This window comes from Notolepis coatsorum, assembly GCF_963971535.1.
Source record: "Notolepis coatsorum genome assembly, chromosome: 6".
NCBI lineage: Eukaryota > Metazoa > Chordata > Actinopteri > Aulopiformes > Paralepididae > Notolepis > Notolepis coatsorum.
Window position 1 is genome coordinate 152,005,325 of NC_140170.1, and position 21,578 is coordinate 152,026,902.

A 21,578-nucleotide genomic window follows, 5' to 3' on the forward strand; every position below is an offset into this window, starting at 1 on the left:
TATTTTTTTATCTATTCTATTGTACTATTTTATTGCACTGCACTATTGCACTATTTTACACTGTCTATTTTTATCTTACTATTTTTATTATTGTCTATTTAAAACTGAATCAAACCATAAACAAGGTGGCCTGTTGGGATGTTAGATCCTAATGTGAAAAACTGTGATTTTATATGTCTGCACTTTATGTGCAAATTTTACGCCTGTCCTTTTTCTGTTGTGAAGCACTTTGAGCTGCAATTTCTGTATGAAAGGTGCCATACAAATAAAGTTTATTATTATTATTATTATTATTATTATTATTATTATTATTATTATTATTATTATTATTATTATTATTATTATTATTATTATTATTATTATATTGGTGAAATTCAACAACTCACAAATGTGTCAGTAGACAGATACACATGGAACAAAGACAACAGGACAACTCACAAATTGTACAACTTGTAGTGTATATTGTTATTACACTTTACTGTTACATTGACACTCTGGTTAGATGCCAACTTATTTTTGTTGTGCTGTATGATGACAATACATTTTAATCTAATCTAATAGACAGTGGTTTGGGAGGTAGAGCAGTCATCTGGTAATCCGTAGGTTCCCGGTTCGATTCCCGCTCCTCCCAGGTAACGTGTCAAAGTGTCCTTCAGCAAGAAACTTGACCCCTAGCTGCTCCCAATGAGCAGGTCAGCACATTGCATAGTTGCCTCCGCCGTCAGTGTGTGAATGTGTGAGTGAATGGGTAAAATGTGAGGAAAAAAATTGTAGAGGGCTTTGGATAATACAATACTATACAAATGCAGTCCATTTAATTAGAGTAGCATGACAACAATACACAACAGCCCATTGTACAGATGTCGCCTCCGAATACATTTGTGTACAAATCAAGAAGAAGATGATTTGGAGAGTTTCCAGATGTAGTCAGGGTTCCCACAGACATTGCTAAATGAAATTCAAGGACTTTCAAGTACTTTTTCAAGCAGTATTTTTCATTTTAACCGATTCAGGGCCAACCACGTGTATATATACGTGATTGGGAGCCAGCGCTTGACGGCCAACCACATATACGTGTTAAGCTTGTTTTGGTTTTTATTCAATTTTAATATCCCGGATGTTGTCACAGAGCTGTATTTTGGCTGGAAAAGGCATATTGGGACTCCGAAAGTGCAGTACCGGCCAGATCCTGGTATTGGCGCTGTCTCGAGAATGCAGTTCCCCTGTTGCAGACCGGGTGTCACTTTTCTTTCCGCTCCGGGTTAGCTTTTCTGTTAGCCTAAAGTTATGGCTTCACCAGATCGCCTGGAATACTTTTTGCGATGCCAAATTCAGTATGCAGTAAAGGAATATAGCATCAGCCAATGGACATATCGATCTACCAGATGGCAATCAAATAAGGTAAGAGCGATTTGACGTAAATTTCAGTCTGATCGGGCCTTGTTCTCATAGCCATCCACCCGGTCAGCATATGATGTTGCAATAACGAATGCCGTTATTGGTAATCAATAATCAGAAACAACTTCCCCCGCCCCCCCCCCTTTCATGCATTTATGGTGGAACATGATACCGATCATATGCATTTAGATTTTTAACTCTAGCTTGTGTAGGGTCGAAACGCCAATCGATTTAACGTTATTAGCTAAGCGCCCTATAACTAGCTTTGCAGGAATTACCCCAGACCATTCGGATATAACGTTCATATTCACGACGCTATAAAACGGAAACGAATTGATGAAAAAATGATTTCTTTATGGCACATTGAAGGGAAGGTTTATACTGTCAATTGACAATGACAATGGACACATAGCAATAATATAAAATATAGATTTAGCTCTACAAACAACCTCACGCACAGTGAAAACTTGTAATGAAAAGCTGGCCCGTCTAATCCCAATGGCCCTAAAATGATACAATTCACTTTTAAATGCAGTTTTTTTTATAGATTTATTTATAAAAATTTTATTTCTTGATTCAGAACAATCTGATCATTGATGAACACAACGTTCAATGTGAATTTCAAGGACTTTTTAAACACCTTGTTAAAAAATGGGCTGTTTTCAAGGAATTCCAGGCCTTGACTTTTTTTGGTAAAAAATCAAGCACTTTAAGCACTTCAAGGACCTTGTGCGAACCCTGGATGTAGTGGAGGGGCAGTGCCTACCTTTCCAAAGCTGCCTTTGCCCAGAACCTTGTGGAACTTAAAGTGGTCGAAGGTGAGGCGTATCTGGGAGACGGTGCCTCCGGGAGCCACAGGGGCCGGACCTGAGCCGTTTGCTATGAACATGCACACACATACACACACAGTAGGTAAACATAAGCACATTTCTTTATTACAGTATGTGATATGTTACAGTACAGTTCTCTACTATTTATTATTATATTGATCAGTATTTGTTTTTCGTATGTGCACTTTTTTATTTTACTATGTTTTTATCATGTTATCAAAAGTGGAAGTTGAACTTGAACAATGACAGCTTCTCACCAGTAGGGTCTGTTCCCGCATTCTTGAAGTCTTCGTAGATTCCTGTTGCTTCGTTGGTGCCCTTCTTCATTGACACCTGCAAGCAGATAGGTGTTAAAACATGCTGGACATGCATGATTCATAATGCTAAGCATGTTTATATATATATATATATATATATATATATATATATATATATATATATATATATATATATATATATATATATATATATATATATATATATAAAATCATATATTGGGATTTTAATTCCTACAGCTGGAACCAGAGTATGGAAGGCTACTTTAAACGTAAGTCCTTTGCAGATTCATGATGACCTGCTTTGAGGAGCCAAATCAATTCTGGATTGGGACATTGACCTTTATTTAAAGTTATTATGCGGTCCTGGGTGACTTGAGATAGAGCTACAGACCTGGGTAACTGAGACAGAACTACAGATCTGGGTGACTTGAGACAGAGATACAGATCTGGGTGACATGAGACAGAGCTACAGATCTGGGTGACTTGAGACAGAGCTACAGATCTGGGTGACTTGAAACAGAGCTACACACCAGGGCGACATGAGACAGAGCTTCAGCCAGTAGTTTCTGGTTGATGCCACACAGGTTGGCTACTTTCTTCTGGCAGCCCTCGTGGACGTTCATGCCACAATCTGTTGGAAGAAATAAGTACGACAATTAGACATGGCAGGTACAGTGAGAGAGAGGGATGAAATGCCAGGCGATGACTGTAGATGACAGGAAAGAGGCAACATCCGAAAGACAAGAGACGAAAACAACAAGAGAGTAGACCATCCTGGAAAACTAGCTCACCTTCACATTTGAGGCCTTGTTTGTAAACGCCCCACAACAGGCTGCCACAGTGGTCACAGAAAGTTGGGCTCTTGTAGTTATGGATCTTGAAGCGGTGTGGCATGTCAATCTTGAAGCGCTCCTTCTGGAACTGGAGGAAAACACACAGAACCACTGTCACCATCCTGCCGTGCCAAGCTGGAGGTCACTGACAGGTCAGAGACAGCTCTATGGCAGTGCACAACATGTCTGAGGGCGCACGCGCGCGCGCACACACACACACACACACACACACACACACACACACACACACACACACACACACACACACACACACACACACACACACACACACACACACACACACACACACACACACACACACACACACACACACACACACACACACACACACACACACACACACACACACACACACACACACACACACACACACACACACACACACACACACACACACACACACACACACGACTGATTTGGCCTCCACTAATAAATTGTCAATAGCTTTTGTGTCAAATTGAGATTTCACTGCTGTGTCTTTAACGCGCATCCCTATTGATATGTCTGACTCCGACATCAGAGAGGTACGGTCATTGACATAGACAGTAAACCTGGGACTGCGTCCTGTTGGGCTCATCCGGGTAGAATTCTACACACAAAAGTGTAAAGTGGTTCATCAGAAGAGATCATGTGTCTTCTTCGCTTTACTGGCTTTCTAGAATGCACAGCAGAAACTGATCAGAGAACCTTGGACCGTCGGGAAGGAAGATAGGAAGCTCATTTGACTGAGACACTTCAGGACACAGAATAAGTCAACTGAACCGAGGTCAGACACCAGAATGATAAGACCAGTATGAGTCAGTGTTGTCATAAAACTATGGCTGCCCAGACAACTGTAGCATTGTCACACAGTGCTGAACTAATTTAAATTCATTCAATTCAAAATGTTAAGGACATTTTACTTTGTTACAAAGCTGAACAGGCCATTCACGTTTTTCAGTATTTGAATTTCAAAGAGAAGAGGGCTTCAGTTATCCGGTAATTCATTTATTACAGTTTTTCTTTTTTTAAGTCGAACATATTTAAATCTCTCCGGTCATAAGGTCCTCTGGAATTAATTGTCTCTTATTTTTATTTGGTTACCAAGTAACATACGTCCACTCAACGTGTTTGTTTTTTCCAATGAAACAGAAATCCCACTCAAACAGTTGTATTGCTCTGAAACTCTTAACATAGTGTCTCTACTGTTGGCTGATATACTATAACTCTTACCATAGTGTTTCTAATGTTGCCTGATATACTATAACTCTTACCATAGTGTTTCTAATGTTGGCTGCTATAACTCTTACCATAGTGTTTCTACTGTTGGCTGCTATAACTCTTACCATCGTGTCTCTACTGTTGGCTGCTATAACTCTTACCATCGTGTCTCTACTGTTGGCTGCTATAACTCTTACCATAGTGTCTCTACTGTTGGCTGCTATACTATAACTCTTACCATAGTGTCTCTACTGTTGGCTGATATAACTCTTACCATAGTGTCTCTACTGTTGGCTGATATAACTCTTACCATAGTGTCTCTACTGTTGGCTGCTATAACTCTTACCATCGTGTCTCTACTGTTGGCTGCTATAACTCTTACCATAGTGTCTCTACTGTTGGCTGATATACTATAACTCTTACCATAGTGTCTCTACTGTTGGCTGCTATAACTCTTACCATCGTGTCTCTACTGTTGGCTGCTATAACTCTTACCATAGTGTCTCTACTGTTGGCTGCTATAACTCTTACCATCGTGTCTCTACTGTTGGCTGCTATAACTCTTACCATAGTGTCTCTACTGTTGGCTGCTATACTATAACTCTTACCATAGTGTCTCTACTGTTGGCTGCTATAACTCTTACCATAGTGTCTCTACTGTTGGCTGATATAACTCTTACCATAGTGTCTCTACTGTTGGCTGCTATACTATAACTCTTACCATAGTGTCTCTACTGTTGGCTGATATAACTCTTACCATAGTGTCTCTACTGTTAGCTGCTATAACTCTTACCATCGTGTCTCTACTGTTGGCTGCTATAACTCTTACCATAGTGTCTCTACTGTTGGCTGATATACTATAACTCTTACCATAGTGTCTCTACTGTTGGCTGATATAACTCTTACCATTGTGTCTCTACTGTTGGCTGCTATACTATAACTCTTACCATCGTGTCTCTACTGTTGGCTGATATACTATAACTCTTACCATAGTGTCTCTACTGTTGGCTGATATAACTCTTACCATAGTGTCTCTACTGTTGGCTGATGTACTATAACTCTTACCATTGTGTCTCTACTGTTGGCTGCTATACTATAACTCTTACCATAGTCTCTCTACTGTTGGCTGCTATACTATAACTCTTACCATCGTGTCTCTACTGTTGGCTGCTATACTATAACTCTTACCATAGTCTCTCTACTGTTGGCTGCTGTCCCAGTGCACCTGCCGATGATCTTTTCGATACATTTCTTGTGAATCGCTGCGTTGCATTCTGAGAGGAAGACATGGGCAGATTGTCAACTGAAATGTGAAGTTATTCAATGAAATGAAAATGTTTCACTCACACATGTACAGTGTTTCCTCGTATCATGTTCCGCAGCAGGGGTGATCAGGGGTGATCAGGGGTCATTTGGGCCTCTGAATTGTGGCCACGTTGGGTTCCAGTTTTGGCTGTAGTGTCATATTTGGATACTCTATTATGAGAAACACACAAATTCTAAACATTGGCTCTATACTTGGCCTCTAAAAATACTGAACTCTGATCAAGTTTGTGTGTTTTAATACACAGCTTAATACACCACTGCTAGATGAACTGAAGGAAACACTGATGTTAATATCTAGGGAGAGAACAGGGCAGGAGGCCAGAGGAACACTTACGTCGACACTTGTAGCCCTGCTTGTTGAGGCCCCTGTGAGGAGGGAACACACATGGTTTACAACAGCTGATAAAATGGGCGAATTCTAAATATCTTCTCCAGTTTGTCCTTTATCTAAAATCAAGATGACAACCTATCCAAATATTTGGAGGCTGAAACCGAAACACACACACACACGCACACGCACGAGTTTCCCTCCAGTCCCCAGAGGAGACAGATAACAGTTCATGTGTAGCGGGGGGGGGGGGGGGGGGGGGGGGGCTGGAGGGCCACGTTGCTGACATTGTAGGAACACAACAAACCCACCCTGTGACTCATTAAAGTATACAATGATATGTCTAATAATACCATGATATGTCTAATAATACCATGATATGTCTAATAATACCATGATATGTATAATTAATTATACCATGATAGGTCTAATAATACCATATGTCTAATTATACAATGATATGTCTAATAATAACATGGTATGTCTAATTATACCATGATATGTCTAATTATACCATGATATGTCTAATAATACCATGATATGTCTAATAATACCATGTATAATACCATGATATGTCTAATAATACCATGTATAATACCATGATATGTCTAATAATACCATGATATGTCTAATTCATCATAATTTTTTAGGGTAAGCGTACAAAAACATTATCTACAGTACTATTTCATTCCTCTTTTGGCCCATACTGCATACAAGAAATGATCTACAGTACTATTTCAACCTATTTTAGCCTGGTATCTGGCCAACACTGCATACAGAACCAGAGAGACCAGTCGTAATGAAGGTTATGCTTTGCTTAGCGTTGGTCTCTCACCAGAGGAACTCCCTGCAGACAGAACAGAAGGTCGGCTGGCCATAGAAGGTAGCGATGAACTCATGGTTCTTGATGAAGTGGACTTTGGGTTGTTTGAAAGCTCCTCTCCTCTTGTTGAGGGTCGTAAGGCCTTCGTTCTCAGGGATCTTCACTGACGCCTTACACGCCGCTGGGGAGGGAGAGAGAGAGAGATGGAGAGATTACCAGTGATTTCTTTGAAGTAGCTGTGAATTGACTTTGCTGTCCTTTTCATAATGATAAAGGATTGTAGGATTAATTGCCAGCTCAAATGCTAAAATGTAGATGTATATAACAGAGCGTTTGAGTGGTTTGGTTTGGTTTTGGAAGTGGAGGAGCAATCTTATACTGGCCTAATCTCGTGGTTGATTTGCTTTGCTGAAAACCTACTGTCTGGGTCATACAGTATGGCCAAAATATCACATGACAATGTTTTTCCTAGTTTTGACAGTATAACAGTATTTGACGGTATAGTTTTCCAGTGCAAAAGTGTATATTTCTTGTAAATCATTGTCATGGTGACATTTCATTCAAAATGGTCTATTTTCTTCAGGTTTTAAATACTTCTGTAAGAATTTTTTGTATACATACATATATTGCAACTTTAACACTCCTATCCAAGCTCCGGGAGGGTCATCAAAGAGAAGTCGCCTATTCTCAGTCCTTGCCCCACAATGGTGGAATGAACTACCCACCCCAGTTAGGACAGCCGAATCACGTCCAATCTTTCGCCGTCGACTAAAGACGCACTTCTTCAACCATTATCTGAATAAAAAAAAAAAAAAAAAAAAAAAAAAAAAAATCTAACCCTAACTAACCGTACTGTCATGCACTTGTCCTAATAAACTAACCTACACTGTAGCACTCAACACTTTGATGAACATTGTTGCTCAGCTGATAGAGTTGTGCCCTTCCTGATGGCTTGTCGTACAGAACTTGTAAGTCGCTTTGGATAAAAGCGTCAGCTAAATGACTAAATGTAAATGTAAATGTAAATGTAACACTTTCAGCGCCAGGGGTCGCTATGGACGTTGGGCCGTTGTGTGCCAGCGCTCTGTTCAATGGGGATAAGTTCCGGTGTTTGCAGTGCTAAACCTATATAAATATTATAGCTATGGATCTAATAACAACGTCGATTGTCAGTGAGTTTCTTCCGGTCAACATGCAAAAAACAGATACTTTTTTCATCCATAGATTTCCATTTTATACCGTGGTGAATACGAGTATAGTTTTAGAGTGATCCTGTGTAATCCAAGGAAACTCCGCCAAACAGCGCTTTACTGCATTTCATTATAAATCGTGCCATTTCTCGCCTGATTATTGAATCAATCTGAAATCAACGCTAGATTAACGGTATTATGTTTCATCATGCATGCACGAAAGGGGGGGGGGGGGGGGGGGGGGGTCATTTTTCTATGCTTCGAGCGCCACCAACAGCATACATTACACAGTACATTACAGACACACGCTGTGATCGCGGGGGGAAAAATATCAGATCAACGCAAGATTGATAATATATAGTCCTTACCTTGTCTATGATGTACTGCAAAAAGAATAATCCAATTATCTGATCGCCATTCCAAATACTGATCGCGATCATGTGTCCAACGTTATCCACCAAAACACATGAACCGGCGGTGCTCGAGTGTCCCCAATCCATGTGTTATAAACGATACTCATGCCCGAAAAGGAAAACCTGGACCGGACTTCTTAGATCGACGTACAGCCCAAGCCAGAGGGTTTCCAATGATGTGCAATACCGGCGTTAGGCGGCGGTATTGGCCGTTTGCGATCTCAGAGCCATTCTCAATGATAACATCAGGCTGGATGGATGAATTATGAATGGATAAAGCGAATAAAAGAAATAACGATTAAAACCCAACTTTTCTCGGGTTTGGCGCTCAAGCGATGGCGAGTTAACCCGACTTATCTCGGGTCTGGTGTCCAATGTGTTAAGACTCAATTCATTAGTATCCATTGGTCAGTTAAAATCTTTAATAGCAAACCACTTCACCACAGTCTGCAGTTGTTTTAAATTATTTTAAATGTTTAATTGATTGACGTTCTGTTTCTATTTAAATATATTTTAAAAAATTTATAATTTGTATTATGTGTTGTCATTTACGTCATTGTAAATGAGAGCTTGCTCTGAATGATCCTTCAAGATTAAATAAAGATTGAATGAATGAATGAATATCATGGACGACTGTATAGTAAAAAACCATACCTTTGCATGGATACTAGACGGTATACCTTCATATTTGGTATAGTCCCCCCAGTGGTAACTGACACATTTCTAGACCAGAATAGAGTAAATACAGATGTTTATTAGATACCAACCTGGAGAAAAGGATGACCAAAATAAACACATGACATTGAATTCTAGCTGAAAATGATGACAGGAAATGCACACACTAGATCTATCGTCCTAAGGCAGGGGATTGGTCAAAATTCTCTACTTTCTTTTGCATTTCTATCTGCTCTATTATTGTTGGGTTTCGACAGATGACACAGATGACTTAGTCAGTCATCAGACATAAAGCCTGGGGTGGCATCCAATCAAACGGCTCTATGTTTGGAACAGAGAGAGGTCACATGTTCCAACTGCAGGGGGAAACTGAAAAATGGCCCTCTGGGATATGTGGCTCTGACTGACGCAAGCTGAGTGGATGAGGTCAAGGGTTGGCCATGGAAAACAAGGGAGAGGCGTGAGAGAGGTAAACAGAGAGGACCTGGAGCAGTGAGAACATATAAAGACTCAGGGGGAGAGGTTTGAGGAGAAATTGTGCATAGTTTTAGTTGCAATAAGTGCTTAACACTTTGAGTGCCAGCAGGGGGCGCCAGAAATAGCGCTTGAGTGCCAGCGCTGTAGTCAATAAAGGGGGGGTTCACATTTGCGAACGCATAAACTATATCTTAAATTATGGCTATGTGTCTAATACGCCTGTCGCTTATCAATGACTTGGCTACTGCTTATGACCGCAAGTGGGAGTTTCTTTATAAAAAAATAAAATACATAAGTAGCTTACTGACAAAAATGTGGTTGCAAATATTGTAAGTCAGACATGTAAGGAAAATGCAGTATCTGTCTCATTTATGTGCATTTGGGAGATGTTATAATGCAGATTCGGTAAATCCTGTACGTTTCTTGATGTAGGTGAGCCCCAGTGTTTCCTATTTATTATTGCTGGGGTCAACTTGAGATGTTTGATTTGAATGTGAGAAAAAAAGATATACGTTTTTTTTCACAGATCTAGCCTCTTTTCTTCTTAACTCATTGAACGCCAAAATCGAGTATAGCCAACCGTTCGCCGTCAAAAACGGAAATACTTGTTTAAAAAGAAAAATAATAATAAATAAAAGAAAAATGTATTATTATTATTCTAAACAGTCAGCCAGACCTTCTTGTGTGAGCTCTGTGTGAATTGGAATTGAAATGACAATCGAATCCCAACAATATTTTTGCCTACCTTTTGAACCTTTTGAACTGGGCTAGTTTACTGTGGGCTGCTCACTCACTGCTGGCCAGAGTCGTAGCCACTAGCCTGCAGACTGTCTATGCAATGGCGAGCGAACTATTGGAGATTATTATGAAGAGGACAAAACGATCACACTTATGGATGATGAGGTGTGTTTTCACCAGACTACATTGGACTCAGCACTTCTGGTAAATCATAAAAATACTATAGTCAAACCGGCCGAGCATGTAACATCTGTTCACCGCTCCGCGGTAGTCACCGACACGCCAGAGTTGAGAGCACTCCAGACTAGGGCGAACTAACGTTCGGCAATGGCGATCGCCTAGACGAGCGAACTATTGGAGATTATTATGAAGAGAACAAACGGTGATGATCCATCCATAGCATAAGGTGCGTTTTCACCAGACTATGTTGGATTCTAGTATTTTCAAACAGGCTGTTTGGATGTAACGATAACGTTATCTGTTGGGCCAACTAACGTTATTTATTGTTCTGACCCAAGACACTTCGGGAGCAAGAGTGGACAGGGTTTTGGTGGACCTGCTGACAAAGGTAATGTCCATTTTACCGAACCCCATCATAAAACATGCCTTTGTAATGATCCCAGCGTCAGAAAACGATTCCGCAAAGGGACATTTACCGGGGCCAGTTTCTAATTGCAGCCACCCGTAGGTGCTCTTTGAGAGCGGTTTTGAAGGAGGGGATTCACATTCCTTGACGGCTGTGGGTAGGGCGTTCCACATTATTGTGGCATAATTGCGAAACGTGTTTAGTCCCTTGTTTGAGCCGAATCTGGGTTGAACATGATTTGTGGAACTACCTCTGGTGTTGTGGTTGTGGACTTCACTGACCTTTGGGAAGTATTTCGACATGTACATGGGTACCTGTGTGGTGTAGTGTATCTTGTAGACCAGGCCCATTGCAAGTTGCTGTACTCTACTCTAAGTCTACTCTAAGCCATCCTAGGCCATCCTAATACACTGAACGTATTAAGAGAAAATAGAAAAATAGTGCAATCACAGTTCTATGTTTATGTAGTTTAGTTTAGGCAGCTCAATACTCAACCTTGTACCATTTAGAATGTCTGCACAATCCTGGGCAACTGCAGGCTTTCACACTAGGCCTGGTATCAGCCTCAGGAATAGTGTGCATGTTCTGTACTTATGTATTTCATGCATCTCATCCTATGCATTACTGGACACTTACTACACTTCCTGCAACCATACTGTATGCTATGCTGCAAGAATGATTCATGTACATAGTATTGGTGTGTCTGTGTGCGCGCGTGTGTGTGTGTGTGTGTGTGTGTGTGTGTGCGCGCGCGCGCGTGCGTGCGTGCGTGCGTGCGTGCGTGTGTGTGTGTGTGTGTGTGTGTGTGTATATATGTAGTGTGTTATAAGATAAGATAGTACTTTATTGATCCTCTTTATTGAAATCCAGGCGTCATAGCAGCATGGGGGAGGAGGGAGGGGAGGTGAACGACATTCCTAGTAGTTCTCGAGTTCTGCTGCAGTTAGTTAGTTCTCTGGCTGCGGTCCTATAGTTATTTAATAGTCTACTGCCTATCGTAGGTCTCTTTGTTGTCCTCATACCATGTGTGTCAATGTGTCAGCATGTCCTGTATTGCTGACACGTCTCTGAGCCATTACATAACAACTTCCTGTACAGTTTAGTATTTTTGGCAAATAAAGTTATTTTGATGAATTTTTGGGGATGGAAACTAGCCACCAGCCAACTGGACCCACCAGCCAACCTGTAGGACATGTGTTCACCAACCATGTCCTCTGAGACAGTCAAGGGTGATATCTTTACAACTTGTGTTGAGTGTCTCAGAAACAACAACCCGTCCCAACCGAGCAGACTGAGGTACGTGACGACAACAACGACAACAACACTCCTACTGTACCTGCAGCCTGTAACTGGTCACACCTGTCCTACTGTCAACACGTGACCAGCATACAGGTCAAACCAGTAAGCCATGACAGAGAGATAACGTTAAAGGGATAGTTCTGATTATATTTCTTATTTACCAATGATGCTGTTGATCAGTAGAGTCCTTTCTCAGCACAGTCCACGCTGTGCATCAGACTAGCTCCGGATAGGTCAACACAAACCAACACAGAGGCAATGGGGGTCACACTCCTCGGCTCCTGTCTGCACAAGCTGACAGAGGTTCACTGCAATTTACTCCACAGTGCCCACAAAGTCGATTTCAGCGAGCCTCTGTCAGCTTGTACAGACAGGAGCGTGAACCCATTGACTTTGTACTGTTTTGTGGGTAACTATGCGGCGCTAGTATGAGGAACAGCATGTAGTGTGCTGAGAAAGGACTCTACTGATCAACAACATCATTGGTAAGTAAGAAATAGGGCTAGGGTTAAACAAATTAGAACTATCCCTTTAACTGTAGGGTGGCTGTTCCTGTTGATGACCGCATTCCATACTGAGGTGGACAGACTAGGTTGTGGGTGGGAGTGTTGGAACAACAAGCAGCAGAGGGGGAGAGAATCTTTCACCACTAGAGGGCGGTGTTCACTAACAGACATGTTACTAGAATGTGTGTGAAAGTGTGGGCAGGCTAAGTAAGTGTGAGAGAGTGTGTGTTTGTAAGAGAGAAGAAAGGAGAGAGAGAGAGAGAGAGAGAGAGAGAGAGAGAGAGAGAGAGAGAGAGAGAGAAAGTTGAAAGGAAGGGTACTAGGGAGTGGAGGAGGGGTCTTTTCCAGGAACTTTGGCCTAACAGCTGAGCCTCAAAGTCACCCTTCCCTGGTGGTCTAGTGGTTAGGATTCGGCGCTCTCACCGCCGCGGCCCGGGTTCGATTCCCGGTCAGGGAACACACTTTTACTACCTCACCAAGAGGCTAAAGGGAAACTTACATTCAATACTCTTTACACTCTATGTTTTAACGTTTGAATACAGTCTTCTTAAAGTATGAATGTTTGTCACTTCATTTTCTTTTGAATTCAAGTTGATAAGTGTTGGCCTTTAGACAATATTGCCTGTATTGACTTTGAAAGATAAAAACACAATGCGTACATTATAAAATGTGCAGACCATGGAGAAGCCAGACGGCACAAGAGGAAACTATGGTGCAATACCTTCTAGTATTGTATGTTTCAGGTGTTGAGGAGTAGTGTCACTACATGTAATGAAACTAGTAGTTTAACTACATTTTACAGTAGCTTGCTGGTGGTTCAACTACATTGTAATGTGCATACTGATTGTAGTTAACCCTTTCACTACCACACTATATAAATAAGGTTAACCCTTTACTTTTTGACCGTCTGTAGTGTGATAGTAAAGGGTTAACTTTCTGTAGTGTGGCAGTGAAAGGGTTAACCTTATGTATTGTCGCAGTGAAAGGGTTAACCAGTTGGTAGTGCGGTAGTGAAAGGGTTAATGAAATGTTTCCTGTTTTGATGTGTAGTTAACAACTGAAACTACAAACTATCTGTGTCTATAAAATAAAGGAACAAGAACTTTGAGAGACTGTTCATGTGTCATATAATGAATGAGTGACCCATCCCACACAGGATTACAAAACGTCAATACAATAAAACTGTTAAACTACTTACTATAAACTCCCTTCTGTAGATGTAATACATAATTGACAGATTACTTACTTTCATATTAGTAAGACATTTTCCTCTGACAGCAACATTTCAAAATGTTTGTTTACTGGCTTAACTGGTAAGACTGTGCAAAGCACATACAACACAAAGTTAACATTGCTTGCACTTAGTGGGGTTATTTGGTTATTAACAGATTTTTGGTAGTGCTTCACATCTGACCGGCAGGATCACAAAACAAACTGGTAGGGCGGCTGGGAGGCGCAGCGGACATTGCGCTCGTCACCAACGCAAGAGACACCAGGTTCGAATCCGGCTGTCGGCGTTGCCTCCGGCTTTGGCCGGCCGTCATACTAACTCAATTGGCAGAGTTAGTGGGTGGGAAGTCGAAGGGTGACATGACATTGGATGACATCGCTATTAACACCGATCCTCCCTCCCAAGCTGAAGTACAAACGGCAATCAAGGATATGAAGCAGGGAAAAGCCCCTGGAATCGACATGCTACATGCAGAAATGTTGATGGCAGATATCACCACAGCCTCCTCCAGGGTGCTGACCGACCTCTTCGCCAAGATATGGGAGCACAATGCCATACCAAGGGAATGGAGCAAGGGCCTCATATGCAAGCTTTCTAAGAAAGGTGACCTGAAAAACTGTGACAACTGGCGAGGCATAACACCGTCCCTAGTAAAGTCTTTTGCAGAATCCTTCTTAAGAGATTTGATAGTGCCATAGATGTCAAGCTAAGAGAATAACAGGCAAGATTTCACAAAGGTTGAGGTTGTATCAATCAGATCTTTACCTTACGCAACATCATCAAACAGTGTATTGAGTGGAACGCCCCCTTGTATATTAACTTTATCGATTTTAAGAAGGCATTTGACAGTATTCATCACGAGAGCCTATGGAAGATCCTAAGGGCATATGGAATACCTTCCAAAATGGTCAACATCATTGGAAAATTCTATGAACACTTTGAATGCAGTGTCATCCTTGATAACACCTTGACAGAGTAATTTCCCATAAAATCTGGAGTAAGACAAGGCTGCATCCTCTCCCCTATTCTGTTCCTGATTACCATCGATTCGGTTATGTGTCAAACTACATCAGACCATCCCTGTGGAATCCAATGGACCCTGTTCTCCTTTATGGAAGACCTTAACTTTGCAGACGATCTGGCAGTCATGTCATCCACTCGTAGCCACCTCCAGGAGAAGTCTGACCGGCTAAGCAATTATGCAAAGCGGCGTTGGAATGTGTAGAAGACTTTACATACCTCGGAAGCCTCATAAGCAGTGAAAGTGGAACGCAAAAAGACATCAAGACGCGTCTCAACAAAGCAAGAGGTGCTTTCAGCCAACTTCGCAACATCTGGAAGTCTAAACAATATAGCCTTAAAACCAAACTCAGGCTCTACAACAGCAATGTTAAGTCTGTCCTGCTATATGGCTCCGAGTGCTGGAGAGTAACAAAACAGGATATGAGAAAGGTTGACGTATTCCACAATAGCTGCTTACGTAGGATCTGCAACATCTTTTGGCCAAATAGAATCTCGAATGAGGAACTTTATAAGAAGACAGGCAGCTTGCATATGTCCCTTGAGATAAGGAGACGGAGGTTAAGATGGCTCGGTCATGTATTGAGGATGCCCAATGAAAGGTTACTCAAAGTTGCCTTGAGATGGACCCCAGTTGGGAAGAGAAAGAGGGGTAGACCAAAGAACACCTGGCGAAGGACAGTGATGATGGAGCTGAAGGAGATGGGTCTTTCCTGGGACGAAGCGTAGGCCAAAGCACGAGCCATGATTCAGTGGCAGTGTATGATTGCGGCCTTATGCCCCAACCGGGACGAAGAGGATAAGTAAGTAAGTAAGTAAGTCGAAGGGTGGTAGTCTGGTCGTTGTGAACAGCGACTCCTACAGGTCGGTTGGGGCGCCTGCACAGCAAAGTCAGGAAAATGGCAGGGGCAGTGTGAGCCTCCTACACGTTACTCCTCGCCAAATGAGAGTCCGCGCTGGCAGGTGAAAAGATGTGACAGGCTGCCTCCACATGTATCGGAGGGGACATGTGATGCAAGGCTTCTATCCTCCCTACAACCGGCCAGTGGGGGGCATATGCGAGCAACGATCAGGACAGGGGAGGGAGAATTGGCATGAGAGGTAAATTGGGATGGGGAGAAAAATCACAGAAAAAAGGAGGAGAAAAAGTAGATACATTTTTTTTTTAACTGGTCAGACTACTGCTTGACCTTACTCCTAGAACCCACCTCACCCCTGCCCACTTTGACAACCTAGGATGGCTTAGAGTAGACGACGACAGCAACTTGCAATGGGCCGACTAAGGTACCCATGTACATGTCAAAATACTTCCCAAAGGTCAGTGAATACCATGACCACAACACCAGAGGGAGCTCCACAAATCATGTTAAACCCAGATTCGGCTCAAACAAGGGACTAAACATGTTTCGCAATTATGCCACATCAATGTGGAACGCCCTACCCACAGCTGTAAAGGAATGTGAATCACTACCCACTTTCAAAACCACTCTCAAGGAGCACCTACGGGAGACTGCAATTTGAAACTGGCCCCTGTAAATGTCCTAACCCAACCCCCTCCAATGTACAGTAAATGTCCTATTAAACCCAATAATACACGAGACCCTCTTCTTGGGACCAAGTAAGGTTTCGTCGATAATCCAATGTACAGTTACCCCCCACACCTGGAGTAGAACAGAGAACACCTGGAGTAGAACAGAGAACACCTGGAGTAGAACAGTTGGAGAGAGAATGAGAGCCGAGAGATATTAATCTCACATGGGGCAAGAAGATACAGAGAGTAGCTAAAGACCAGACTGAATGATACAGAGAGTAGCTAAAGACTAGGCTGAATGATACAGAGAGTAGCTAAAGACCAGGCTGAATGATACAGAGAGTAGCTAAAGACCAGACTGAATGATACAGAGAGTAGCTAAAGACTAGGCTGAATGATACAGAGAGTAGCTAAAGACCAGGCTGAAAGATACAGAGAGTAGCTAAAGACCAGGCTGAAAGATACAGAGAGTAGCTAAAGACCAGACTGAATGATACAGAGAGTAGCTAAAGACCAGGCTGAATGATACAGAGAGTAGCTAAAGACCAGGCTGAATGATACAGAGAGTAGCTAAAGACCAGGCTGAATGATACAGAGAGTAGCTAAAGACCAGACTGATAGAGAGTAGCTAAAGACCAGGCTGAATGATACAGAGAGTAGCTAAAGACCAGGCTGAATGATACAGAGAGTAGCTAAAGACCAGACTGAATGATACAGAGAGTAGCTAAAGACCAGACTGATACAGAGAGTAGCTAAAGACCAGGCTGAATGACAGAGAGTAGCTAAAGACCAGGCTGAATGATACAGAGAGTAGCTAAAGACCAGACTGAATGATACAGAGAGTAGCTAAAGACCAGACTGATACAGAGAGTAGCTAAAGACCAGACTGATACAGAGAGTAGCTAAAGACCAGACTGAATGATACAGAGAGTAGCTAAAGACCAGGCTGAATGATACAGAGAGTAGCTAAAGACCAGGCTGAATGATACAGAGAGTAGCTAAAGACCAGACTGAATGATACAGAGAGTAGCTAAAGACCAGGCTGAATGACACAGAGTAGCTAAAGACCAGACTGATACAGAGAGTAGCTAAAGACCAGGCTGAATGATACAGAGAGTAGCTAAAGACCAGGCTGAATGATAGAGAGTAGCTAAAGACCAGACTGATACAGAGAGTAGCTAAAGACCAGACTGAATGATACAGAGAGTAGCTAAAGACCAGGCTGAATGATACAGAGAGTAGCTAAAGACCAGACTGAATGATACAGAGAGTAGCTAAAGACCAGGCTGAATGATACAGAGAGTAGCTAAAGACCAGACTGAATGATACAGAGAGTAGCTAAAGACCAGGCTGAATGATACAGAGAGTAGCTAAAGACCAGGCTGAATGATACAGAGAGTAGCTAAAGACCAGGCTGAATGATACAGAGAGTAGCTAAAGACCAGACTGAATGATACAGAGAGTAGCTAAAGACCAGGCTGAATGACACAGAGAGTAGCTAAAGACCAGGCTGAATGATACAGAGTAGGGCTGGGCGATATGACGATATTATATAAATATCGGGTACAGACTACAGTTCATTAACGATACACTTTTTAAACGTATCGAGGATATCGTGATGTTTTGCCCTCGCGTTAGAGGCCGCCGCGGCTGAGATGAGACTTACAAGCGCAGTGCTAAATGCTTTCCTCTTCCTCTCGCCTCTCCCTCGCGCAGAAAAAAAAAAGTCAGTCACACACACACTTGCCCAAATTACGTCATCTACACGCACGCAAGCGCACACACCTAGCCAGAGACAGAGAGGCGGTGGCTCGGTGCTAGGGATGCCCCCCGAAACCCAGGAGTATTGATAAGCTCTGACGTTAACGGTACTGCTATCGGTAAGTTAGTCTATGAGCGGATTAGCTACGGAGCTAACAGAGTGTACCATCCATCTGCGACGCAACAGTGGCAGCAACAGTGGACACGGAGTAATGTTAACGTTATGTCATACTACACTACACTTATGAACTCGACATAACGTTAACGTTACTCCATTTCCATGAAGTGTTTAATTAGCAGCAATGAAGTCGGCTTCTGACCCTTGTAGTCATATTGTAGTCTTTTAGTCTTATTAACTAAAAGATTTTAACAAAATAAAAAGCAGCAGCACTATTGGATAACTGAGTCATGTTTGCTATGTATTTCTTTCTTTAGGGGAGTAGGACATTTGTTTCACAGTTATAGCATGATGTTTTATAGATGGCTAGGTTAAACACAGGTTTTAGTTTTTAAGAGGGGGGTTTGATTTGATTGAAGTTTATTTCAAGTATGCAACACAACAAACAAACATCAAGTACAGATATAGCCTTAAGCCGTTAAAATAATAAATGTATACATACATGTAAATAAATAAATAGTTACAATATGTAATCTAATAATCTAAATCTAATCTAATATATAATCTAAAAAAACGAAAGGCTAAAATGCTAAATATATAATCTAAGAATCCAATTATCTAAATCTAATATATAATATAAAAATGCTAAATGCATGAGTCTTTTGTCTTTAATGTTAGCTTGCAAACTCAAATACTGTCTTGGTAAGCCTCATAATGAATTGTTTGGGGGAAAAAGGAAAAACATCGTGATGTGTATCGTGTATCGCCAAAAGGTCAGAAAATATCGTGATATCATATTTAGGCCATATCGCCCAGCCCTAATACAGAGAGTAGCTAAAGACCAGACTGAATGGCATCAAATCGTCAAAGCCTTATTTCCCCAATCGGGAAGAAGAGGTCTAAGTAAGTAAACTGTAAAACAACAGGATCCACATGAATCCACATTTGTAGTACTTTATTAATGCCCTTGGTTATTTTCACACATCCCTCTTAACACATGAAGGGATTTGACCAGAGAGGGGTCAGAGTGCAGGGACAGCCATTTGCAGTGCTCCTGGAGCATGGAGGCATTCACTGCCTTGCTCAAGGACACTTCAGCAGGGATGGACACATTGGTTATTGCAGGAAACTGAACCTGTGATCTTACTTTTACGGGACAGTCTCTCTAACCTCCAGTCCGCCATGCCGCTCCAAAAAAAACACAGCCTACTACCCTATGGAACAGACGATGAGGAGAGAGTGGAGGAGAGAGTGAAGGAGAGATGACACTGGGTGAGGGAAGGAGAGAGGAAATGAGATAGGGAAAGAGAGAGGACACTGGGAGAGGGAAGGAGAGAGGACACTGGGAGAGGGAAGGAGAGAGGACACTGGGAGAGGGAAGGAGAGAGGACACTGGGAGAGGGAAGGAGAGAGGACACTGGGAGAGGGAAGGAGAGAGGACACTGGGAGAGAAGGAAGGAGAGAGGAAATGAGATAGGGAAGGAGAGAGGACACTGGGAGAGGGAAGGAGAGAGGACACTGGGAGAGGGAAGGAGAGAGGACACTGGGAGAGGGAAGGAGAGAGGACACTGGGAGAGGGAAGGAGAGAGGACACTGGGAGAGGGAAGGAGAGAGGACACTGGGTGAGGGAAGGAGAGAGGACACTGGGAGAGGGAAGGAGAGAGGACACTGGGAGAGGGAAGGAGAGAGGACACTGGGAGAGAAGGAAGGAGAGAGGACACTGGGAGAAGAAAGGAGAGAGGAAATGAGATAGGGAAGGAGAGAGGACACTGGGAGAGGGAAGGAGAGAGGACATTGGGAGAGGGAAGGAGAGAGAGGACACTGGGAGAGAAGGAAGGAGAGAGGACACTGGGTGAGGAAAGGAGAGGGGGAGGAGAGAGGACACTGGGATGAAAGAAGAGAGGTTTTACCTGCGTCTGTATCTTCTAGGAAGAACTGGACAGCCATCTGCACCTTGCCAGAAGGAAGCAGGTCCACCCAGAACTCGGCACGTCCGTTGGCCTTCGCCTTTTTGCAGCGCTCCGCCAGCACAGACACGCCCACTGTGGCTTCGGCCAGAGGCTCCTCCACTGTCTGCATGAGGACCACCTGAAGGACGCGACCCTCGGAGATGTGGGCGTCAAACGAGGCCTTCCAGGCCGGGTACATGGTGGGCTTCCTCTGAACAAACGTCTTCCCTCGCTCTGGGGAAGAACAGAGGGTACAGACAGGTCTCAGTGGGGAGATGGATCTTCAGCTTTCAAGTTCATGTTCAAGTTTTGTTTTATTTGTCACTAAAATGCTTGGTTCTGTATGACCCTCCTGAAATTGTGCTTCGTACAGTAAAAAAGTTAAAGAATAAAGACCAAACATATACAACGTACAAAACTAATAGTACAAAATGTAAAAAAAATTATATAGGTAGAAGAGGTAGTGCAAATCATTTAGGAATAAATAGATAATAATAATAATAATAATAATAATAATAATAATAATAATAATAATAATAATAATAATAATAATAATAATAATAATAATAATAATAATAATAATAATAATAATAATAATATGGTGTAATGTTTAAAAGGTGTTTAAATGTGTGTGTATGTGTGTGTGTGTGTGTGTGTGTGTCGCTGCCACTTACCTGTGTTGACGGACTCCTTCATCTTGATGGCACAGATGGGAGGGGCAGAGAGGGGGGGCAGCGCCCCAACGTCGTAAGCATTGAAGGCGATACGCAGGAAAGGCGCCATGGTAACCAGTCACCCAGCCGCCTGAGAGAACACAGAGAGGCGGAGTCAGAGGACTGTTAAATAACACATGTCTAAAACATCCTTTTGCGTTTACAGTAGATTTACATACGGTGGCGAATTTGGCCAAAAAGTGTGTGTGTGTGTGTGTGTGTGTGTGTGTGTGTGTGTGTGTGTGTGTGTGTGTGTGTGTGTGTGTGTGTGTGTGTGTGAGAGAGAGAGATAGGGGGGGGGGGGGGTATGAGTCCCCAGCCCTTGTGTGGGTGA

General features: G+C 42.4%; 1 protein-coding gene across 1 annotated transcript in view; it reads right to left on the reverse strand.

Moving 5' to 3' along the window:
* The window catches only part of LOC311230790 (protein kinase C delta type-like), a 72,541-nt gene that overhangs the window by 9,187 nt on the left and 41,776 nt on the right, over nt 1-21,578 (reverse strand). The window contains exons 2-10 of the mRNA XM_084317160.1: nt 21,206-21,335; nt 20,493-20,765; nt 7,050-7,218; nt 6,221-6,252; nt 5,749-5,834; nt 3,298-3,427; nt 3,037-3,137; nt 2,486-2,561; nt 2,165-2,277 (exon numbers count right to left, since the gene is read on the reverse strand). Coding sequence (XP_084173286.1) covers nt 2,165-2,277; nt 2,486-2,561; nt 3,037-3,137; nt 3,298-3,427; nt 5,749-5,834; nt 6,221-6,252; nt 7,050-7,218; nt 20,493-20,765; nt 21,206-21,314 — 1,089 coding nt within the window. The 5' untranslated portion in view covers nt 21,315-21,335. The remainder of the gene's footprint in view (nt 1-2,164; nt 2,278-2,485; nt 2,562-3,036; nt 3,138-3,297; nt 3,428-5,748; nt 5,835-6,220; nt 6,253-7,049; nt 7,219-20,492; nt 20,766-21,205; nt 21,336-21,578) is intronic.